Below are 26,982 nucleotides of genomic sequence, written 5' to 3' on the forward strand. Positions count from 1 at the left end.
ATTGTATTATGTAGTATCAAAATCACATAATATTAATTTCACCTTGAATTTACATGTTTGAACCTGCATTATAATGGGTTTGTAATATATTAAGTGAATTACAAACATAAAATATTTTACTAAAATTGCAAGGTTTACATGAGAGAAAAGTATAGGCTTTCTACTGAAAACATTCGCTAATTAACAAATCATAATAAATAACATAAAAATTGTTATTTTCCTCCGCATACTTTTACTTCAGGAACTTGGTTTTGTATCCATGTTATATACTTTGTCACATTTGTAAATCCTGTAGGATAGTTCTCACAGCCTGGTCCGTAAAATGTTGTAATACCTAAGAATAAAATATGTTCAATTATTGTTAGAAACTACACTTGTAGAATTATTTATTTTACATAAAAGGCAAATAAATAGAAAATAGCTAGAAAATTATATTGTATACATAAAATGTTTCAAATATGATTAAATGTTATGAACAATTAATAACATTTACTCAACTCCTGTAAAGACTATACATTATTTTTAATTATTATTTTGAAACTAAGTAATTTACATTTATATTTATGCTTTCTAGTCTTCTGTTTTATTTTACGTAAACATTATTAAAACTTATACCTTACGTTGAAATTACATTTCAATTATAAAGAAATTCTCCTTAATTTCATTAATACAAGGTCTTTCCTGGTAAGATAGTGAAATCGGCCCTTGATCCATATTGGGTCTCTATTGGCCAAAAAGGTTAAACTTGACTTAACACTGCCTAAAAAAAATGACCCCTACTTTCTCCCCTTACCAAATTAGCGTATCATACATGCTCAAAATTGAATATTTTGTAATTTTGGTGGGGGTGGTCCAAAAAATTTGAAAGTTTCACACATTGTAGATACTATCTAGATGCAAATATGCAATTTTTCAAAACTATGGATGCGTATTTTCTTTATTCTTTTGCGTCTTGAAAATTTTAAAAAATTGTAGAACAAAATTTTGGGGGAACACGTTCCTGATTTTTTGGTCAGAAAATTTGTTATACCCTTAGGTACAACATATATTTTTTCAGGGCCTGAAAGTGGTGGCAACATTCTCAAAAAGAAATAAAACTGAAAACAAACGTGTTTTCAGCAAATTTTTCCACCATTTTAGGGTCCTCACAGTGAGGGCATCCTTCAAACAATCCTTTGCCAAAGTTCACAATTTTTCTTTCTCTTGCGCCCCTTCCGCATTTGTCGTTTTTCAGCTGCTTCGATTGTGTCCATTTCGAAACAGAATTACCAAATATATCTCCACAACAGTGCTTCTACTTCAGCCGACTCTTGCACAACAAAGTTACACACAGCTCGCGGTAGAGAGCGCCACTGTATGCGACCACTGAAGCAAGCACTGATAGATACGAGGAACCTACGCGAGGTATGTGTAAATTTGCAAGTGTCTTTTGAAGTGGAAGCACTGTAACGGAGATATATTTTGTGTTTCTATTCCGAAATGGACGCAATCGAAGCAGCCAAAGAACGACAGAAGCAGAAGTTACGCAAGAGAAAGGAAAATTGTGAACTTTGGCAAAGAATTATCTGAAGAGGTCCTCACCTTGAGGGCCCTAAAATGGTGGGAAAATTGTGCGAAAAACACATTTGTTTTCAGTTCTATTTCTTGTTGTCATCATTTCAGGCCCCAAAAAATATATGTTGTCCCTAAGGGTATAACAAATTTTTTAACCAAAAAATCAGGAACGTATCCCCCAAAATTTTTTCTAGAATTTTTAAAAATTTTCAAAATGCAAAAAATTAAAGAAAATACGCGTTGGTGGTTTTGAAAAAAATGCACGCTTATATCTAAATAGTATATACAACCTGTGAAACTTTCAAAATTTTTGGACCACCTCCACCAAAATTGAAAAAATATTCAATTTTGAGCATGTATGATACAGTAATTCGGTAAGGAGGTAGGGGGTCAAAAATTTTTTGAGGTAGTTTTAAATACGAGTATATATGTATGTACGAGTTAAAGAAAAGTAGTTTGTTTCTAAATACTGAGATCCCTTATATTTATATAGTAATTTCCCTCTTTAGCTGTTTATAAGGGATTCTATTTAATTGACAAATTGCTTTCTATATTATCATTGTTTTCGTTTATACATCAAACATTTATTTGTCTCCAGAGGGAATGTTGGCAGAGTTCTGTCAGAATTCGATTTAGGATTGGTAGTTGCAAATTCAGAAAAATCGTTTAAAACAAAATTTACCAGAGCACTTGGCAATAAAAAAGCATAATAACACATCTTATCTAAGGTCATTATAATAAGAATAGGAGGAATTATTGTGACGGCGTCCAATTTGCTTTATGTGCTATCAGGTGCTTGAAATGTCTTCAGTCTTCTTCAGACATTTCCCTGAAAATGAACACATGACCTTTGAGTCGGGAAGATTGCTATAGTCCAGTTCCTATGTTCTTCAGATGTTTCTTGAATTTCAAAGTAAAGGATCTCAGCACTTACAATCAAACTGCTTTCGTTTTCTTTCTTTCTTTGGTTTGAAGACGTGAACTTTTGTTTAATAAGGCTAAGGCGCTTCAACTCCTAGTGTCTTCAGGAGTAGTTCGTATTCGAAGCTCAAGATCTTACTTTGGGAAGACTACGTAATTCGCAGGACTTGATGGGGAATCTAGTAGTAATTGCGCTTTTTCCATTATATTCTGGAATTATATTAAACCACCATACTTTGAGCGAAATTTATAATGAAGAAGAGATTGTTGGATTCTTGAGGTAAATGTTCTGTTAGTAATCGAAGATAATATACATATAATTGTTTTCCATTACGTGTGTATAATGAATTCACCCTGGTTATTTTGTGATTGAAGTTCTTGGTATAGCCACTTGTGATTGTTACATGTGTTTTTAATTGGGTTCGACTCTCCTTACTTTCAACGGTAGGAGGTGATAGAAAGCCTAGTTTTGAAGTGAAGTATTTTCGATCAATATACTCCGATCATCGTTGACAGAATTTCCCACTAAACTGGATATCCATGCATTTTATATTTTTCTGTTACATACTAAATTATTCCATACCGTCGCATAAGAACCAGAGGAAAATTACCCCATTTTCGTAGGTTTACAGGCGAGAGGACAAAAATATTATTTTCTTTGAAAGATGTGCTTTTAATAAGATGGTAATTGAGCTACATTACAACAGATTATCGACAAAGAGAACAGATGGCGTTACGTTCCATTTGCATCAAGTGGGGCTTTGAAAATTATATCCAAACATGAAGAAAACGAAAACCATATTTTTGGAGTTAAGTTCCTCTGGTTCTCATGCGACGATATTATTGAGACGCTTGCATATTCTTTTCTATACTTATGGTGTTTGGTTTTCATTATAACATTTTCACTAGTGTACCGAGATTTCACCGCGCTAGAAAATTGCTCTATAAATACAATATCGTCAGGTCGATTCTGATAATCTTGATAAGCCATGATGGATTTAGAAATATGTATAAGTGTACAGATACGTTGCAATGAGTAGCTTATGGCTAAATAAAAAGGTAACAAGGAATTTTGGTGACGTGAAGGAATCCAATTCTAGATTTCAACTCAGTTACACATTGTATAGCCTATAGACACCGAAAAAGTTATTTTTTATCTATCCGTCAGTTCGTCCGCTCGCCCGTTCGTTTTTGTGTACACTCACCTAGACTTTGTGTATACGTCTTTGTGTATACTTGACCATATACTAGACCATAGAACATATTGTTCAACGTATTTCAATGACATTTTAGAGATACGGTTTGTATATGATGGAATTGCTCAATCCTGAAAAAGTGTAAGATGTTTTGTTTATTCTTGGGCTGAGTTTTCCCTCGTACGATGTTCTCAAAGATGACGACAATATAGTATAATTCATTTGTGCTGAAAAACATCTACGGGCAGTAGTTTATTCTTGATAGTGTTTTTGGGACGGTTTGATAACAAAACTACTCTACTGATTTTGTCCATACTTCATAAATAAATATTTCATTAATAACTGTATAATATTATATAAATTATTCTTTACGAAAAAATCAAAAGGAGTAATTTTACTCTTGGGGATGAGTTCATTTTCTGACAACTTACTCGAAAAATAAACATGCAATTTTGGTGAAATTTCATAATCCATAAATCAACACTTGGTTATTATTCTTATAATATTGCATAAATCACTTCTATGAGAAAACCTGCTACTGATAGTTTACTATTGGGCAGGATTTTTTTGGTCAAATTTCTAAAATACCACTCATGCGATTTTGTTATAATGTTATTAACAAATAATTTATTAAAAATCCTAACATATGGGAAAAAATATTTCTTATGGAAAAATCTGCAAGGGGTTGTTTACCTTTGAGAATGAGTTTCCTTTCGGTGAAGTTTAAGGAAAACGCCTTAGAACTTTGTTCGTATTTCACAAGAAAATGCTTCATTAATAACTGCAATACAGGATTTAAGTAAGGAATTGAAGTCAGAAAGTTTAGTGTGGCGGGCTGTGCCTTGTATTATTATTGTTGTTGTTATAGTTGTTGTTATTGTTGTGTGTAGTTAGATCGTTACTTCCTGTTAATCTTTCATTAAAAATAAATAAATTTTTGGCAATGATTATTAGAATTCCTAAATAAGCTGGTCAGTACTTGTATTTGTTAGCCATGCTATGTAAGTATTAGCAAGAAATAAAATGTCTCTAAATAGATGCTTACATCAGGATTTTCCAACTGGTGTTTCATGCACCCACATTTGGTACGTTGTGAAATTTTATAATTTAAATATACAAGATTTACATAATATAGGACGTATAATAATAATAATAATAATAATAATAATAATAATAATAATAATAATAATAATAATAATAAATCAATTTTGAGACCTACTGTACTAGTCAACAGCATAACAGTGCTCAACTGTACTACGAATTACAGATCATGTAAATAAGATTTAGAAATACACATAGTACTCTCAAAACAAGAACTGTAAAATTTACCTACTTGGATAAAGATTACCTGAATACTGTTCTTAACGTAACATTTCATCGTCTTTGACTAAACTAATAACAATATCATGACATCTTAAATCTTGAATATTTCTTATTTCAAATTTCTGTCATAAGATCTTTCTGAACATTAAATGGGAAAAAAGAAAAATGAAATGAAAATAGCATCACAATTTATGTTTTGCTTTCTTTCAGAAAGAGACAACGGTGACCTACTATCTTTCCTCATTACTTTGCTCGTAACATTTCTACGATTGAATAGAAAGACAAATGTGTATGATTAAAAAAATGATAAATATGCACTCCCATTCCCGTTCATTTTGAGTTTGAATATTGGGCTTCGGGGTTAATATTCAAATACGTTTAGGCACCATTCTTTATTCAAAGTAAGCCACGATGTTTCGTAACCATATACTATAACAAGCATAACTATAGTTGTATATAATTTTACCTCCAACTTCTTTTACAGAATTCGGGATATCAAGAGAGTTTGGACTGAATTACTTCGTGTAGGTGGTATTGATTGAATGTGTCCGTTTTGTCGAAGACGAAAATTCGAATTACGTTTCACATAGTCGTGTTCTCTCGTTCCATTCGTAACATTCGAAAATTCATTTCTTCTTTCATCCAGCTAACTTTCAGTTTTTTTTTATTGTATACACGTTTGAGAGTTCTCTACTAACTTTCTTCTCCTTTCTCAGAATATCCATGTTTCTGCGTTCTACATTTTGGCTCTTAATATGTGTTATTCGTCAAGTAATTTATATTTTCTAATTGAAACTTAGTGTGCTTTTCAGCATCGAGGCTACCTAAGACACAGATAAACAGTTTAAGGCAAAATCCGAACAGTCTTAATGAGATCAAATTTCAATGAGCTTATAACGGTAATCAAACTCACACACCGTGAACTAAAGGGCAGCCTAGCAACTAAAAATTGCTAATTCATTAACTGACTTAGAAGTTTCTCTTAAGATAAATTGAATTAGTGACGACGGTATCGCATAATCGGGTATAGTGTGAAGGAAGGTCAGATTATTACCTTTCCCCAGGCGTTATAATAGATAGGCATGATTTGTAGTTTAAAATCCCTTTTAAGAAATGAAGTTATATGAAACTGGACCTAGAGAATAACATTATTATTCTAAACTAGACAGATTTTGATGAAAACAAATTATTTCGCATGGAAGGCTTGTTTGCTGGCCAAATAGTTATACATGATGTTTTTCAATGTTATAGTAGGACATAAAATATATGGATACAAAAATATAAAGTTTAGTTTTGAACATGAGTAACAACAGATTATTTTCCCACTGTAAAATACACTGACAATGGAAGAAATTATTAATATATCAGGAAATAAATAATTGAAATATTACTTACCGATTTGTCCGAAGATATTTTCTGTTCCTGTTACGCAATTCTTATGAACAATATTGCTAATTCTTTCATTATCATTATTTGGAAGTGAAAAAAACAGGGGACCTCCAATATCGTACTGAAATGAAAATATCATTCAAATATATACAACAATTTATACGCACTTAAAATTATATTCTCATATATCTTATAATTAAGTTATTAATACATTCGTGGAAGTATATATATATATATGTAAGTGTGTGTGTTTAATATGTGGGGATCAAACTATCATTAAATCCAACCATTTGAAACTTAATATTGAAACTTTAAACACAAATGAAGCAGCTCAAAACAATTTAAAACATACATTCGTGTATAATATGAATCAATGTATCGTATTTTTGTTTGTATCAAATAGTTTTCAATATTTTGTTAGTAGTTAAGTGTGAGAACGTTATGGCCCTAACCTCATTGCTCTAGGAGAAAGGCAGTAAATAAGTAAATAAGAAATTCACCTTTCAAGACAATAGCGCTCTTCGGAATTGAAAATTTAAAAATTCAGCACTTACTAGGGATGATTCTACACCTCGAACAGGAACTTGAGGAACACTTATACACTAGACTCTCGTTAGTCTGCCATGCCTGGCACATTCAGTATGGGTGCCGGATTACTGAGTGTCTGACATTTATTTCATTCATTTATTTATCTTGTTTCTTTATTTATTTTCAAACCATAGGGAATATAGTGTACTGTACTTTATTAAATCAAAGGATATAATTTTAAATCATAGAGTATATGCTTTATTAAATCCAAATATACATTAATTTTCAAACTAAACTTAGTCCTTGAGTAATATCACTCACTATGGAACATGTTCCTAATTCTTAACTGATGATACGCGATGGTGGCATGCTTTATCACGCAACCGAACTGCAAAGAATGCTACAATTTCGAATACGTACAGTATAAAAAGCATTGTTTAACTAAGCATTTTTTCGCATGTGCACGATAATTCATTTTTCACTTCCTTTTGGTTGGTTGCGCGCCGAATTACCGAGAGGCCGGACTACTGATGACCGGTTTAGCGAAAGTCTAGTGTATATCGCCTGAAAGCTCTTGCCATGAGAAGTACGAAATCGTTTTCAAATCACGGGCAAACCCGCAACGTAACCCTACAATGGGCCAGTTTGTTGTTGTTTGTGCCCCTATGTATGGCATATTGGACAGAAGTAAGACTGAATGTTATACGATGCATCACGCGTAAACGCGTGAGATTGCCATGTTCCGTTTTTTGGCTTATAGCCAAAACATGACTCGGAAAAGGGTTTGGTAATACAACTTGGCACCCAGACGTACAGATTTGGTCAGTATTACTAACGAATTTTAAATACAATGTGGTAGATGGTTTCTGTACCACTGGATGTATATCCATGAAACGTGGCATAAACATCATTCGTCACTAGAGAAAATATACTGTGGACGTATTCTTCTCTCAAGGACCCCAGCCTGTCAGTGTTTCCAACCAAGTATAAAATGAAAAGTAAAACAGGTTCCGTTCGATGAGACGTTTATACACCAAGCTTGAGAGAAACATCACACGATACTATAGTAAAAAGACGTTGAGTGACCGTCTGCAGCAACTCTAGGTTTTCAGTGTTTCCAATCACGTGTAAAGATCACAACGTTGAAAACGGCGTGACTAATATACGTATGACAAATGTGACTGAACGTCAAGTAGACAATGGAAAAAATAGTGCGAATGTCCTCGTTTCCCAAGCACCCCAGTGTGGCAGTGTTGCCATGCAAACATTCAAGGTTTTCACGTGAAATCTTGGCGTTTATAATGAGACTGTAGCCAATAATAGGTTTGTAATATGTTAGTTTGATCCCACAAACATACATATTGTCAGTGTTTGCAACCATTCTAAAATACATTTTCTCGAAAGTATGTCTGACCATTGAATGGATAGAGACAATACTTGTCATAAACATCAATCGACACAACAGTAAGCAAACTGTATTTGTTACCATTCTGCGAGTACCCAATCTGCCCCCATTCCCCGAGCCACACTATTTACACACTGGCCAAATGGGTACTTCTGGGTGCAAAGTAATATTATAAAACTCTTTCCTAAGTAATGTTCAGGCTATGAGCCAAAAAATGAATATGATTGGCGTAGGCTCTTACGTGTGATGCATCGTGTAACAATAAGTTTTACTTTTGTCCAATATGCCATACATAAGGGCACAAACACAAACAAACTGGCCCGTTATAGGGCCAGGATGCGAGTTTGCCCGTGATTTGATAACGGTTCCGTAATTCTCATGGCAAGACCTTTCAGATGATATATAAGTTTTCCCCAGGTTCTTAGTTCTCGTTTGGAATCGTCCCTAGTTAGTGTTAGTGTTGCAATGCTTTAAAATGTAAGTGCAGAATTGTTTGTTGATAAAAGATCATATTTAAGAGAAATCGGAAGTATACTTTATATATACACTCAGAATAAAGGACATTTTCACGACGTATGAGTGATATTCAAACGTTCAGTGAAATTGTAATGTTGCAAGAAAAAGGAAAATCCATAGGTAACTAGAAAATAACATAACCTTGAATTAAAGCAGGGTCCTCTAGTATCAGGTGAGAATTCTACAACTAATCACTTATGACGCCATGAAACAATATAAAATACACAATTCATTGTACGAAATTCAGATTAATGGTTCTCAAAACACATAAAAGTAAGTAAGTCCTGAAGTTGGTCTAAATGTCAACTGAGCAGCCCTTAGCGTGTGATTATTTTTTAAGTTTGTTCCAGTAGAAAATCCTCCTACAGAAATGATAAATTTTAACCGAATTTTCCAAAAAGCTTCTCAAAACGTGTATTTTTGAAATAAATATGTATATTTTTTATGAGACATTTACTTAATTATAAAAATATTATAGAAATTGTTAATTCTGTGACAAGAATTATCATATATAATACATATCAAAATGCATCAAAATAATGATGAACTTGGATTAATACTTAAAACTTAATGATTCAAAGCTTTTGTGATAAATACAGTATTAAAAAGAAGTTCTGGTATGTTTAAATTCTCACACATATCAGAAACAAGTTCTTCGCTTTACGGTTTATCTGTAAGTTCAGGTTGCTTTGGAGGAGAGCTATCTAACAATGCGGGCATTTGTTTGTCTGACTTGTGTAATATTTGGAGAAAATATATAGTACTACACAGTTTTGTTATTATCTAAGGCCCTTTCTAAGAGCTTATTCGTGAAGAAAATTGACGTCATGAACAAAATGAATTAATAGGTGGAAATGACGTCACAATAGTATATTTAATAGTTATTTCAATTTTATAGGGTTTTTATGAAGTGTTTTAGATTTGAATGAGTGAACTATCAAATTAACATGAGAATATTAAAAAGATTGTGATGGAATATCAAAATAGAGAAATATATGCTTACTTCCATGTAAGAGCAAGACAACAAGATCATTGGATCGTAAAGTATTTTATATATGTACTAGACTGTTTATGTCGAAGAAGAAAAAGAAAAAGAAATATATATTAGTTCTAATTGTAATATCGACGTGTAAAGATATTCATATGTTTGTGTAGTTTTTTTTAAATAATAGGACTGTGAATAGGAGGTTGTCAGGACAACCATAAATAAATAGAGCGATTCAGATTTAGAGAGAGTAGACATATTGAAAAATAAGTTTGTAAACGTGATGTATACTTCTCAGTTTTGATTATTAAATTATGTATAAAAGCAGATATATAAAGGCATTATAATGGCTCAATAATTTATAAGAACCTGTGATTCGTTGTATATAGTGCCGCAACCTCGGGAAGTGAATGGTTGTATCGTTTTGGAAGTACAGTAAAAAGCGATCAATACTTGAGCCAAATATTAATTATACAATTTTGAGAAGTGGCCGAATTATATATAGAAACATAATGTTACAAATAATGGAACGATTGACACTCCAGTAATGAATTCCTCAGATACCATGTTGGAAATGTTAACAGAAATGTCACGACAAATTACAGACCACCAAGCTGAACAGTTTGCAAAGGTGAATCAACAGTTGGAAAAACTGGATCAAAAGGTGATCCAACAAGCTCAACATTTTGATCAAAAATTAGAACAATTGCAGCGTTGTAATGACGGTAAATGGGACCAAATACAGGAACAATTAAACCAGGTGATGGAAAAGATAGTTCAGAGATTCACCGAGGTCCAGGCTCTGTAGGCATTATAGAAACCACGGAAAAAGCAAACTTTGAACCTACGTTAGTGGAATTTACGGAGTTTTCAGAAAAGCATACTGCCGTGTTGGTTGAAACAGACTATCCTAACTTCTCCTTTCAGCCGCATACTTTTGATTGTCTTATGGATGCTGCGTGTAGTGGTGATTTCGGTATGCATCAAAGTGTGAAAAGTTACGACCGTTTTCGTCTAGTGAATGCTATTGATTGCTTGTATTCACAATATATTCAACATGATATTAATTCTGTGGTTCATGTAGCAGGAGGTAAGTTGATTCCAATATTCGTGAAATGCAGAAAGAAAACGTGTGTTCCTATTAGTGCTTGTGTTGATTGGTCGATTGAATTGAATCTGTTGAATTGTTCATTAAACGAAAAGATCAAAATGATGTTAGTAAAAAATCCGATGATGTTTTCACAGAACGTGATGCAGTGCATTGACTTTAATAATCTAAGCATGATAGTGCAAAGTTTTGAAAATCCATCAATAGTGCAATACAGTGCTAGCTTGAATCAAACTAACCTTCAAAACCACGTTCGAAGTTTCCATGTGAGACTCAAGTGTGATCTCAATGTAAAAGGTGATGTTAAATCCATATGTACCGGTAATGTAACCAAGCCTAACTACAGAAGAAACAGAAACCATGACAGGACAGACTACCGTGAATGTCATGTAAAGGACAAATACAGATCCATTAGGAGGCACGATATTTCACCTCCAGTAAAACGAAGAAGAACTGAACCTAATTTGGCTGATAATACAACTCAAACTAATCACAGTAGAAATAATACGATTTTTCAGAAACGCTGCGCAGATGGCAGGAATTCCGGTAATATAAATAAGAAACAAAGAACTGTAGATGTAAATAACGTGCAAGACTGTATTCCGGTTTATGACTTTCAATGCAACCTAAACAAATGCATTGGTCACCTAATGTAGGCACGTCCGAAAGGATATACCAAATTAATTCTTAATATGGCCACATATGTCTTAATGTTATGTGTTTTCTTTGATATTTGTATTTCATAATATTCATGCGTTTTCCTATGATAGAAGAACACAGTATCAATCACATTATTCGTGTTCCATGTTATTGAAGTATATTTAAAAGCATCTTTGTAATGCTACGATATATATTAAAGTTAATAATTTATGTTTTCTATAAAGGAATTTGTATTTTAAACAATTCTTACTTTTGTGTTCTCGTTACATTTGAATTATATGTTAATAATATAAATATATCCGATCATTTTACGTTCAAAGAACAACTACATGAATATCACATACATCTTTTTCAAAACCTTCTTCATCTTGCCAAAATAAATAATTAATAATTTGTAACAAGTATTTAATGGACCCGGAAAAGGACTTAAATAACTAGCAAATCAAATTTCGAATGTGCCTTATCGTCGTTGAAACGTATAAACAAATGAAGATGATGATAAAGTTTAAAATAAATATGATATTTAATATGATAATGATATTTTTATAAAATTAAATATGATATATATGTATAATTATATGAATTGTAATTTTCAAGTATACGAGGTGCATTCGAAAACTCGAATGATTGATATGTGAAAATAAACGATCCAGAATTCTTTTTCTTTTTATTTGAATAAATGAATAAAAAGAAAAGTCCGTCGGGCGCCATAATATACAACAGTATGTTGTATATTTATATATTGTTAATACTTGTAACGATCATTGGGTCGTAAAGTATTTTATATATGTACTAGACTGTTTATGTCGAAGAAGAAAAAGAAAAAGAAATATATGTTAATTCTAATTGTAATATCGACGTGGAAAGATACTTATATGTTTGTATATTTTTTTAAATAATAGGGTCGTGAATAGGAGGTTGTCAGGACAACCATAAATAAATAGAGCTATTCAGATTTAGAGAGAGTAGACATATTGAAAAATAAGTTTGTAAAAGTGATATATACTTCTCAGTTTTCATTATTAAATTACGTATAAAAGCAGATATATAAAGGCATTTTAATGGCTCAATAATTTATAAGAACCAGTGATTCGTTGTAACTACAGTGGGAAAATTGTTTTAACAAAATTCACTAGTTATATATTGGTTCTTCTATTACTCATTGGTGTAGGAGCTGTATTGTTTAATAATAGTATATCTAAACTAGGGATGGGCAAAACCGGTTTTTATAATAACCGGAAACCAATTTCTAGAAAAAATAATTCCCAAAAAAACCGACATTTCGGATTTCTCCAAAACTGGTTGAAGAAAACCGAAACCGGATCTGGTGAAAACCCGAACCAGTTTTAGATAAAACCGATAACCGGTTTCGGTCAACACCGAACCGGTATCGGTTATAAACCAAACCGTTTTTGTAGAAAACCGAAAAACCTGTTTTTGTGCCCACCACTAATCGATACTTTAGATCACGCTTGTCATTGGTGAGTGAGTGATTAAGGGATTATGAGTTATCACTTTATATTGGACTTTTAGGTTCTAAAAAAGTAGGTTTTAGGTGCCTAAAATAGGTGCCAAAAATACTGAATTAGGCATCAAAAATGAAAAAACAGGTTCTTATAAAAGATGCTCATTATTGAATGAAGTGATGCATTACGATCTGAATACAAACTTTAAGATACAGAGGTGCACGCACACATTCATGTTACATTACATTTTACCCAGCTGAAAAATATTGCTGAGGAATATTGAAATATTGTTAAAATTAAGAATTTTAATAAAACTATATGTCTGTAGTCTTCAGTACAAAACACAACACCTTCAATAGCTTGACATTTCTGTATTACATAAGCCGTAATTGGCCTCGTAGTAAATAACAAGCACTTTTCCAGATTTTCTACGGTGAGTCGGTGGCGCTGTTGGTAAGGATAAGCTTGTACGAAGAGAATGAACGTTCCACATCAACTGACGTGATAGGGGCAAACTTCAACTTGGGTACATGTTCGATTAGTATTTCGCATTATTATTCACTTTGTTTCTCAGCCAAAATATCTGCTGCTGCACAGAAACTCTAGAGCCCCAATTTCTTTCCCAATACACTTTCAATTTTTATCTTCAATTCCACGATTATCACTTCCACGATTTTTGCTTCACTTCCTGAATAAGCTCAATATTCTTAGAAATTGGTATTCCCGAGCCCTCTAATTCTGCAATAACTCGAACAAGAAGTATGTAGTGCAATTAGATGCATGTCAAAGCAGTAGAGATAGAAGAATCATTCATCAACTCTTTGGCAGCAATAACGCTATAAGCATCCTCTACTAAATTCCACGACTTCCTTTACTGCAGGAAAATGGTCAACATAGTACTCAACTGTTAGCAAGATTTAAAACCATGGGCGAGACAGTATGTCGCATGCACAAGGGAGGGACAGAACACCTTCAACAACTTCATTGCAGCAACCATGCAGCATCTGTATAGGCAAGAAGCATTTTCTTCTCATGAAGATTGTTGGGGTACAATACTTTTAGCCCATTGTTCAAGAAGTGTGCTATTGTTTGCTGATTGGTTGTTGAAAGTTGTTTTGTGCAAATAAATCAAGCTCTGGATGGTACCCCAGAGTAGGGCTGTTCCGATAATCGAGTAATTGATAACAATTCGATAAAATTTCAAAACCGTTTCATCGATAAAGAATTTTAATTTTATCGAATTATCGAACTTTCGAGACTCCCGAAATTTTCGAGACTCCCGAAATTTTCGAGACTCCCGAAATTTTCGAGACTCCCGAAATGTTCGAGACACTCGAAATGTTCGAGACTTGAAATGTTCGAGACTCCTGAAATGTTCGAGACTGTCGAAGTGTTCGAGGCACTCGAAATGTAAGAAACATTAGACAACTTCGAGACAGTCGAACTCTTCGAGAGTCTCGAATTGTTTGAAAACAGCGAATACAGAAATATATCAATATGATCGCATTTGTCGAGTCGCTTGAATATTTTGAAAAGTTCGGGATTATCGGAGTGTTAGGAAGAAACAATGAATTCGAGGTTATCATAGTTGTATATAATATGTATTACATATATGCAGAGTGTTTATTTTAAAACTTCTCTCCTTAGCAATGAAGTGGAGGAAAAGATTTTTCCCCACAGATCTGTATAAGGTTTAAGCAGTCTGTCAGAAGAGAGAAAGAGAAAGAGAAAACATGCATCACCTGAATAGAATTGGAATCCAAGACACCATTAGTCTACTAAGAGTCACTTTGCCGATTGCGCCAATAACGGGGCAGGCAGAAAAATAATTTTGATATGATTTCGAGGGTTTAATTTAAAGTTCTGTATAGAGATAGGTACTGATATAGGTAGAGGTAAGGAAAGTCGATAAGGCTGAAGACTTACCAAACTTCCGTTTCGAAAAATTACTCTCCGGCGCTCGAATGCCTTCGAGTATTTGAGATTGTCGTGAAGCAAACCTTAAGAATTTTGAGTGTGAAGCTCCCTATTATAGGCCGTCCTGTCTGTCTGTTTGCATGTGGCATCCGACGATAACTTTCGAACGGATTGTCCGATTTTGATGGAACTCATTTTAAAATGCTCTCTTTTGCTTTCACCAGACACTTATTGTTTTGGTTGCCATACCACAAGGGGATTTTTCCTGAATTGAAGTATTTGTTCTTACTTTGGGCGTAGGCGTGTGAAAGCTACGATAACTTTCGAATAAATTATCCGATTTTAAAGAGGATTGGTCTAAATGCATATGTCAGGTATCTGTTGCTCTTGGTTACTTTACGATATTTGATTTTGTGCATAAGATGCCGTGCGGCTCTGGGTATTACCAACCTCAGATTCAATGCGTACCTGGGAGGGGGGGATGTGGCCGAAGCGTGGTGCCGACAACACCACATTCATCTACGACTGAGGGCACACTCCCTACATGCCCTCATGGCATGATGCTATGCACAAGGGAGAACTTTACATATGACAGAACGAAGACTAAAGGAAAATGAAATGAAGTGAAATCTTCCAGTTCAATGACCTACTATTATGTCTGTTAGGCTAAGGGAGAAGTATGATTAAGGCAAGTGAATGATGATGGAATAATTGGTGGAATGGGAATGTGGAAGGAAACGGGAGTACGCCGAGAAAACCCACGGACACGATGTTGTCCACCACAAACTTACTTGGTCGTGGATCGAACCAGGGAGGGACAAAAGGGATGGAGGAAAGGAGAAAAACACACAGCCTCTGACTTACATTTCAATGGCTCTGATTCAATTTCCATATCAAATTAAAATAACTTCCGATCACTTCTTAAGGAAAAATAGAAAACATTATTTCCTCAAGAGTTCTTTTAGCTGCTTCGTATATTGTTGCAAACAGCCTTTCAAAGAAAGATGGCCGTGCAGTTACTTGCTTTGCAGTTGTTGAAAGAAATATTAGACCCTATCTCTCCTGTTGTGTCCTGTATACAATAGACTACTTATCATTGTTTCTTTCTTTTAAGAAACAAGAAGCCAATGTCTTTAAAACCGATTACGATTACATTGCACTTCGGTTGTAATCAGATTTCTCTATGGGAAACAAGGTTATACTGCTAATTCAAGCTTAAACAGTACTGGAAAGTGTGTTCAAGTTACTGAAGTGAAAATGTCAGCGAAAAGATCATATGGGATATTTGGATCATTCTGAAACTTGGATATTTGGATAGGGCACATACTAGTTCCTAAATAAAATCTTGACCGGACTACGGTAGATCCTATAGTATTGGAGCTATGGACCTATAAAGTTAATTTATTCATGTTTTCGGCATCCTATAACTACTCCAAAAGGAAGCATTTGTGCACCCAGGTTGGTCTATACTTTTTGTTTTATCTTGGTCTCAGGATAGGGTTGCCATATTTTGAAATTAGAAAAGCGGGGTATTCTAAACCGTAAGTACTGATGTGAATTTGTGTATTAGAAATACTGACGATCCTTCTGACCATTTTGTTTGTGATTTCTTTGTTAAGTGACACTTCCAATGTACTTTTCTAACAAAACTAAAGTAAAGAAAATTTAGTTTTTGCCTTTAATGTTTTATTAAGTTCAACAAATGTGAGTCTCGAATTGTAAAGTAAGTATTAAATAAGTATTACAGTAAAATATCTCTAATAAGGATTTACCTAAGACAAGTTTTCAAAAAAAAAGCAAGCGATATATGGCAGATGTTGTTCATACGGTTTTCTCTCTAAGGAATACAAAATAATTTCTAAACTTTTATCGTAAGAAAGCTAAAACATATTTAGGAGTCTTGGTCCATCTCTTATAAAATTTCTGATCATTTTCAAAGATTTCTACTTGAAATCATACTAACATACGAAAATACCACAGTTTCACAATATATGAAATACAGTATAAACATTTTAAAAGAAAAAATACTAATAATGAATCTAATCTAAACAATATGCTAAGGATCCGTAGGTTCAATTTGCAATCATTTCTGAATATATAAAGACTAGTTGAACATATAGATTACGTAACAACATAGACGTGCTCAGTTGAACTGGACAGAATGTTATCAAAGAAATACGCACCCATGAGATCATACACTAGTATTCATGGGTTGAACCAAAATGTGTATGATTATGCCAAATTTTTTACATTTTTCATTCCCTTTAACTTCTTTTAAAAAATCTCGATGGCATAAAATCTTATCATAAAATTCTACGCATGATACGTCTTTTATATTGTACAAAACCAGTAGTAATAATTTGACAGTTTTTGCGTTCATCTTGTTTCTGTCATCTGTCCATTCGCGATTGAGATTGACACAGAAATGTAGCGGTTTACATTGAATATAACAACACTTTATCAACAAAGTCGTCTTAGATTTTTCTCCAATCCGAAAAAGCGGGTGGTTTTTCATGATTAAGATATGATTAAGCGGGGGACGAATATAAGATCTGAAAATCTGGTGGTATCCGCTAAAATTAGGTAATGTGGCAACCCAAACGTTGGCGGTGTTGTTTTGAAACACTCTATTTAAAATAATGCACCACGTTATTCTAAATTGATGCAAAACTCTTACGTTTTTAAAACCTACATTATTCGTCCAGGAAGCAATCTAACGACGCCAAACGACGCTTCTGGATCCGCTAGTGTGTGGATTCATCATAATGTACAAACCAACTGTATAGAACATATGGTACACTGTATATTCACTGTCGAGGAAATAGATTTATTTCCGTTTTTCACCTTCATTAAACTTAGTGATGATTTCAAGGTTTCCCCCGCTTAGTCTTATCATACGTCCTAGATTCAAGCCCGATCCGGAAAATTGTCTGGGATTAACTAATGCCCGAAATTTTAGGGAAAATGGAAGACTGGGAAATTTCGCTGTGTTTGGTCAAGTGCTTGGCTTGCAATTCTGTCTTGTGCTGATATTTATGAAAAAATCAATAAGGATAAGGTGTTCTTCGCAAGAATACTTTACTCAGGAAAATAATTAAGACAATAATATAAAAAAATATATTTTAAGTATAGAAAATGAGCATAAGCATTTTAGGAAGTTAAAATTAGACTTTTCTTAACTTCTCAATAAACAGATACACCATTCTTAAAAATATCCAGAAATTATGGTAATCCTACCCCGGAAGATTTTGAATACACGGAGGGTGAAAGTAGCAAAATTACTGGTAAACCACGGTGAACATGATCAGAGATATGTTTGTGGGGAAATATTCCTCCTAAACAACCCCTGAAATCACTACTGATTTGACTAACATTTATTTTACTGAAAGGCTAAAGGGGGAGTTTGCGCCCAAAGCATCATCATGTTTGATTGCGGCAATGTGTGAACTAGTGGCCATTAAGAGAAAGCAAACACGACAGAAGATAATACATTTGGCTTTAAAAAAAATTTTGCTATAACATTTTAGCAATACCGTGCGTGATTAATATGGTTGAGGTGTATACTATATCGTATGAAGAGCAAATTACCATATTTGTACGTTTAAGACCGTATCTCTGGCAACACTAATACACTAGCTGTTAGCAAATAATAAACAAGAGATAAAATTCAGGAAAAAATGAACGCTTTCTGTGTGGGGGGGAGGGGACGAAAAAGCAATCCCTTTGTGCACGCTTTCCTTTCTACTCGCTTTCCTTTGCAATAACTTATCAGATAAAAAACGTTGTTTGACTAGTTTAGCTGCAAGAAGGAATCATTGGAGAGGTGAAGGAACCGAACTGTCCATCACTACTATTGATAATACTCGAAACTTCGATAATACCCGAAACTTCGATAATACTCGAAATATCGATAATACTCGAAATGTCGATAATACTCGAAATGTCGATAATACCCGAAACTTCGATAATACTCGAAATTCCGATAATACCGAAACTTCGATAATACTCGAAATTTCGATAATACCCGAAACTTCGATAATACTCGAAATTTCGATAATACCCGAAACTTCGATAATACTCGAAATTTCGATAATACCCGAAACTTCGATAATACTCGGAACTTCGATAATACCCGAAACTTCGATAATACTCGAAATTTCGATAATACCCGAAACTTCGATAATTTCAAATACTCGAAAGTTTTCGAGTAACCGATGACAACTCGATAAATTTTCAGTCCCGAAGTTCGATAGGTCCTCAGCCTTATCGAACACCCCTACCCCAGGGTTTAGTTTCTCGGCAACTAAGTTACAAATCGATTATCCTAGGTTGTCAGTGGTTTCATCAACCGATAACCAAATATAAGAATCTCCTATGTCATTTTGTATTCTGAATATTGCTTCGTCATATGTGGGTTGAACTTAGTTCTTGCGAAACTTTGACTCAGAGGGGACCGAATGATGGCAGTACTGTTCCAGGAATCTCTTAAAAGTTGAATTTTCTATAGTATGGTATGAACTGTTGGCTGCTAAAATTGCGTGGCACAGTTGAGCATAAAACTCGTTGTTCCTGTCACATTCCGCGCAAAATAGGCAAAAATAGGATCTAACGTTCAATTAAACATTTTTAGGCAAAATTAAACTTGGTGGTAGTGCTTTAATTTGTCATAAGACCTTCATATACGACTTTATTTTTAATTCTGAGCTAAGGACAAAATAGGTTTTACCTAAAGATCCGATGTCTAGTTATCACTGAAGAGGATTTTAGTTGACATGATCTTGGTGCTAATAGATAACAAGTGCCAGTTTCGTAGTATTTTCATTTCCGAAGAAGGATAGCTGTTTCTGCACATTAACCTGTACATTGTACATGATTAATAAAAATACTTACAAAACATGGCGTTGGACCTTCCACGGCATTTGCACATATCATGTTACATGTTATATCTCCTGGCCTTCCATATATTTTACGACACCTTTTCAATGATATCAGTGAAAGAACAGTTGCCATTACCACCTTTGAAGTTCGGTTATTTGCTTCAGGATAATCTTTCCAACCAGCTGTGTAAACTCTATGTGTATGGTAACCTGAAAATACCAAACGAATTATATATATATGTGCTGTCAATTCTGGCAAACAATTTGTTATATATTATGTAATGGTTTGTTTATACAAAACTTAAATGACTGTGGTGTATTTGCGTAATTGAAATGCACACAAACTTTTTAAACATTATATGAGAATATGTTAACTCCGTATTTATGTACATAGATCTGGAAGAAAAGCTTAGAAAAAGCTAAAAATCTACGGCTATATTTCTACATTATTTGTAGTACCGGTTTTAAGCTCTGAGAAATAAGCAGATGTTTAGCTTTCTTCAACTAGATATACTTTATGATCATATTTTTGTCAACGGCTCAAAATAACAAAGTATTGATCAGATATTTATAGAGTTTCTACAGCGTCGCTACTTACGTTTCAGTTGAAGATACTCACTCACATCTCCAGTATTAACAAACGATTTTGTAGCCCTAGATTATTGATGATTAAAATAAAACTGAAGAAGAGGTAGGGTTACAGTACCAAATTTTCTTGCTCCAATTCCTTATTTAAATCATGATGGGTTGCAGTTAACGAATTTTTGAGAAACTTTATCCAAAGAAACTCGTCACCAATAACAAACAATCCTTTCTAGATTTTTCCATCAGGAATAACTTATGTCACATTAGGATTAATATAAAATAATAACAAAATCGCATGATTGATTGATATAAAATTGTCAAAAAATCTCACTTCAAGAGTAAATCAACTCTACTTGTAAACCAATTCCAATGCAAGTGATTGATGTAGCATTATTAGAAAAATAATAAAACATTTGTTAATAAAGTATCATGAAAATCATGTGTGTCACTTTCGAGTAAGTAGTCTAAAAGAAAACTCATACGAAAGAGTAAACTACTGCTTGTGAGTTTTTCGAAAAGAATAAGTTACACAATATTATAGAGTTATTAGTTATATATTTACTTATGAAATATGAACAAGATGTCATAACTCGTTATTGAGAAAATTATGGACAGATATCGAAAAATCAGTTTCTCATTATCTATGTGAAATGAAATGTGCAAACCCGTCCAAATCCCAAATTCGACTTTTTTCCACGATTGCTAAGCTTTCTTTTTCCCTTACGTCGCCCGAAAGTAGAAGCTGATTTATTGCAATTTTCTAACTCAGTACATAAGAGGAAGATTGTATCTGGCCATTGTCATATACCAGCTGTGAAAATATCTTCTTCACCTTTTGTTATCATGCCTATTCTTCAAGGTCAGGCCGAATAGCATGAAAATGTAGATTTTATATAGTTAACGATCAAAAGTTTGTTGCTCAGGCTCCGATTAGCCTGAAGACGTGAAACATGAAAAACAGTCGTCCTCGTTTAATAATTTTTAACAGAAGTTTTCACTTGTATTTTAACATTTTTAACGTAATTAAATTACGTTAACTGTGTCAATTTTTAACGTAAATAACTATTTAGTAATTAGCTAGTGAGTAAATAACTATTAGCTCCTTCTGGACACATTAAGGACTTATTAGTTTATACGTCATCCCCATCTTTATTGAGTTAAATTTACATTTTATTTTATTGTTGGAGAAAGTTGTTTAGCACTGTCGTTTGAATTATAAATTCCTCCAGTTCAGTGCAATGAGTTGTCATCCAATTTTGTAGCATAGACGATGCAACATTCTCAAATATATCACAGGATATAGGGACTGTATGGCGAGCAGTGTCTGGTATGTTGTACTACATTCCGTTCGCCTGTGACAAGAAAATGCAAAATATAGTAGAACATAATGGATCCGTCAATAACATAGGTGCTCCTATATTGAAGTCAACCACTCTCTCCCAATGCGCTTAATTATTATTAGAAGGTATCATCTTACACATTAACTGTAATTCACAAATCTCTGTAACATATACTGTAATAAACTACTATTTAGATGTAACGGTAGCCCTATTTTCATTTGGGCAAACCTTATATTTAAGCGGTAAATACAAAAGTAGTAATAACATAATCAAAATATGTACCTACGGTTTGTAGAAACAAATAAGTTGATATATGAGATCCTAAGTTTATGTTATATTTGCCAGAGATGTCTAAGGATTTAAAACAAGATTTCTAATTTAATACTGCTTTCTTATGAAGAAAACATCTGTGATGAATGAGGCATTATAGTGAAATTAAGCATTACGTGGTTGTCTCAAGTTACAAAGAAAAAGTCAAGATTTACATTCAGAAATGGTAAAAGCAAAAATAATACCGTTATTTATCTTTCAAATGTTTCAGATATATTAAAATGTCTAAAGCATGAGGAGCACATACTTTTTCATTATAACATCAGATTTAACTTGCATTTAGTAATAAATAAAAATTCTCAATTTGTTCTTTTATATGATTATTTCATGATTATATTTTTATTAGTAACATTGCTCAAATTCATTATTACCGCTGTCGTAATTTTCACTTATTTTAGTTGGTAATTTATTCATTTAGATTACCTGAAACTGGAGCAATGAATCGTGACATTAAAAGCCTTTCTCAAAACTAGATCTTTAAAACTTCTAAGTTGCCTTTGAAATTTTATTAAACTTCGAAAAGTATGTTTAAATGAAAATGCTCATGGGATTGAAAACAAATTTTACTCATTGACAAGCAAGGAAAATGTTGTCCATATCTGACCGAAGCAAATTTGTAATTATCTTTATAGAAATAATTTCTATTTAACCCAATGGTGGTAAAATACTTGAATCTCTTTATCAATTGAGGGGTTTGGAGCAATAAAAAGTTAGATTCTCACTGCTCACTGCCTGCTTTGTGTAAAAAATACACACATTACAAAAAGTCAATATTTATTTCATATTTAACAGTGCAGCCAGCTTCAACTACGCGATATTTTGAGAATTAATAGGAGTGGCTAGCATATTTTTTCCACGAATCGCTTGAGCTAGATTTTTGTTTGAAGCTGTACATACCGCAAATTGTCGAGAATGAAGCTAACCCCTGATTGTAGCAAGCTTCTCCTAAATGTCTATTTTTTAACGCTTGCTATTGAAAATTCGCAAACAGGTCTTGTAATGTTGTTTGTTCGCTTTAGGACGTTTCTGCTTTTTATCGTAATTGTTGTAGTAGTTACTATCATTTTTTACTAATTGTTAGTGTTTATTCTTTTTTACAAGGTGTTTTATGACTGGAAAGAGGTAGGTTATTTGTTTATAGCTAAATCACGAACATTCTTATGTTTTATATTTTCAACATGTTATGCTAGATGACAGCTCTAAGAGCAATACAAATAGATTGTTGAATTTGAAAGTCAAATTGGAAATACTGATTACTCTAAATTAACTATTGATTTAGTTTATGATATTAGGTGTATAATACAGATGCAAGAAAACATAAATGCAGCTTCTATTCTCCAGTGTACTCAAAATGTAACTTTACCTTCATAAGAGTCTGCTGACGTTAATAATTATAGAAATTCTTTAGTAATTCGATATTTTAAGTAGTGTGCTTTATATATGCATTTTCATCGGTTTTATTCGCTTGGCAAGCAATTGCCTCAAGCACCAACCCAAATAATAGTTGGGATCCTACACTAAACAGTAAACCCTGTCTTATATAACCCAAATGCTGAAAATGGCGCGAAAGTTCGTGGCTCGCCTAAACATAAATATGATTAATCTAGACGTGATTGGTGCGGTGATTTGTGCGATTTATATCAGAATGTAAAGTTGATAATCGAATCTGTGATAAATCTTATTTTGAACTTAGAGAAACAGATACAGAAATAAAAGATACGGTGCAATAACATTCGGTGATGCATCAAGAGTAACGCAGCGACATTTTAATTGTCTTCAAGTTTTCAAGCTGAAAAAATGCCCGTATTGTAGGAATCTTAGTCCTGATTGCTGGTTCGTAATTTCCAATGAGTAAAAAAAAATGTCCATCTTTGTTCACTTGTGATCCAATAGTAAAGTGAATTGTCTACTTGTGATCCAATTGTAAACTGAATGTCCGTGATATTGCGGGAGGACATTCCAAATTTTAGAAGAAAACCTAGGAATTCGGCGCTTATCAGAGGAATTCCTGACAGGGATTCTCACAGTACCAACAAGATATTCGTCACATCATAAGCAAGTAATTTAAATAATCAGCGTCAACGACTCGACTTTCCTGACCAGAATCGTGAGAGATGATTATTGGTTTAAGTACGGGTGCGCCTCCGAAACTTGAATTGTCGAGAGCTATACAGCTGTGAACTTTCAATAAGGAGGTCTAGACAGCTATGTTACGACGGATACATAATTTCATTTATCATAAGCGGCCGTCCAAGTAAGCGCATGTGCAGTGGTGTTTGCATCATGACAGTGCTCCGTGTCAAACTTCACGAAGGATATTCCATTTCATCACAAAGAGAAACATCGCATTATACACAACCTTTCTACTCCCTTTATTTATTTACGTGTGACATTTTTCAGTGCCCACTGAAATTCATCTTAAAATGGAAACTATTTCAAACATCCATTATTATACAACACTCTGAAGCAATCCGCAACCGGGTTTTCAAGTGTGCTTCTAACATTGGTGATAATGTTGGAATAAGGAGGAAAGTGTTACATCGGATACACAATAAGAACGAGTAGTCTGTACAGCAGTTTATCGCTGTGATTTTTAGAGCTTAGTTCGGAACTTAAATAAACAGCCCTTGTTCGTTTAAAATGTGAATAATTGATGAACTATGAAAACATATTAAAATTTAATGTTAGACTGGGATATATATACAGTATAATAAAAATAATAATGATTATTTATCCTTTGAAAATGTTACTAAGCGATTAATTGATATTTGTTGCTGCAATCAAGAAACAATATATTTTGCCCTGAAGTTTATTTACTGCATATATTATATTAAAAGTTTTGTTTGCGTTATAACATTTTAAATTAATCATTAAAGAAGTTCATTTGAGAAGTACAATAGATCAGTACGTTATGATTTGTCTGCTTGTCTGGAAAATTACACGTTTTAAGTTATATATTTTAAGTGTCATTACATTCTACAGAATATTGGGTCGTGTATATGTCCCAGTGTAACTCAAAATTGCCTTAATAAAAACCATGACACTAACATCTGCAGACCTTCATGTGACCTCTATGTCTTTTGGGTACAACCTTGCACCGTAACTTCCATCGTAGAAGTCTTTTACAAAGCACAAGAAAAGAACATCCAGTTTACTCATCTTCAAAGGCTTCAGAGGATTGTTACGCGACATCAAGAAAATGACATATTAAGTATATCATATCCATAGCAATCCATAGTGCTGGATCTGATAATGTACTGTTACGTCCTCAAATGGAAGAGCCTTGAGATAATTCTTTCACACACTTGTGAGTAAAATTAGTTATATAATGAAGCTGTGGCCTTTGGAATGGTGGACTTAATGTACGTCACTTCTATACGGACATGGCAAATATTTTGTGTAAATAGTTGTCAGTAGACGTAACTAATTTGATAGATCGTTAATGTTACAGTTTCTGAGTTTTATCTGGAATATCAAGGAGCTTTAACTTGAAACCAGATAGATTAACTTAGTATAGTTTTTTCAGTTGCTTTTCACTCCTAGCGATTGCCCAAACATAGATAATGTCCCAGACACTAAATTTCTTTCCGAAATTCCATTTCATCCTGCAATGTACAGTTTACAGATTCTTGGAAGTCATAAAGCAATGTGACCACCACATTTTGTGTAGTGAGATGTTGCTGGAGGACCGTTAAATGTGACTTGTGAGATACACATTGAGTCACTATACTGCACAGTTACATTGAACATCCCTTAGTAGGTGAACCAGTAGCCGGAACCTGTTTGTTATTATATCTCTTCATGATGTTCTAGATAGCGGTCGATCATATACTGAATCTAATGAATCTATTTTGTTTGCACCATTTTCGAATTTCAGAGACAGAAGTGGCACGTAAGATTCTTCTCAAAACATGTTCACTTTGGAAACCATTATGTACACATTTACGACAGGAGAACATGATGCAATCTCGTCAATGTGTATTAAACTTATAAACAAACTTGTACGATCGGCACTATGAACATGAATGAGGATTGGAAATTGGACATACATACACGATTTAATCTTCTGTATTATCTTTTCCTCATTTGATAGTAATTGCTATGGAGAATTCTCTGAATCCGTGTCAGCTGTAGATTTGGAAACTATATTTTGCTCAATTTCAAGGTGTTTTAACTCAGTAGGACAAGACATAGACAAGAGTTAATTTCGTTTAAGTATGACTAGATTTCTACTAAGGTTGATTTCTGAGATAGACAGTAACATAGTTTTAGACTTTCCTTCCTAGATAAAATATGAAGGTATATTGTTTGAAATAATGAAAAGCTGTTTAGTGATATGTATGTGATGAGACAGACACCATTAGCATTTCATTTCTGTTAATAGGTATATTCGTGATTTCTGGAATCTGTTTCCGTACAATACTTACGAGTGCAACCTTTAAATATCAACTCATACATTTCCCTGAAAATTTTGACATAGCGCTGCAAATAAATTAGTTGACTCATTTCTTCCTATTTGTCAAGGTTAAAACTTAGTAACCTATTGGTCTAAGAGCATTCTTATAACAATAAATCAAACTTGCTTGCCAGAGTAAATATAGAATTCAATTCAAAAAATAGTAACAATTTACAGATTGCTATAAAACCTACCTGCATTTCCAACGCAAATTGGTTGAACATATTCAGAGAAAGTAAGGTCGTGTGATAGCAAAGCTACAGCTATATCATTGTCATAAGAGTTGTTATTGTAATTTTCATGAATAGCTACATACACGATACCATATGGGTGATTTTCAATTTCAGTATTTCCTCCTAGTACAGGCAAACCAATAATTACTTTCAAGGCGTCAATCCGGTGCCTGGAATTATCAATGCAGAACAT

The 26,982-nt window shown here is 33.5% G+C and overlaps 1 protein-coding gene across 1 annotated transcript; it reads right to left on the bottom strand.

Moving 5' to 3' along the window:
- Window positions 1-212: 212 nt before the first annotated feature.
- Window positions 213-26,982, bottom strand: LOC145685394 (transmembrane protease serine 2-like). The gene is made up of 4 exons (XM_081757789.1): window positions 26,751-26,982; window positions 19,859-20,055; window positions 6,390-6,504; window positions 213-334 (listed from the first exon to the last, which is right to left on the bottom strand). Exons 1-4 carry the CDS (start codon window positions 26,980-26,982, stop codon window positions 213-215), a joined length of 666 nt encoding a protein of 221 aa, XP_081613915.1.

The sequence above is a fragment of the Thermobia domestica genome, chromosome 5, assembly GCF_964235325.1.
Source record: "Thermobia domestica chromosome 5, izTheDome1.hap1.1, whole genome shotgun sequence".
In the NCBI taxonomy this organism is placed as follows: Eukaryota; Metazoa; Arthropoda; class Insecta; order Zygentoma; family Lepismatidae; genus Thermobia; species Thermobia domestica.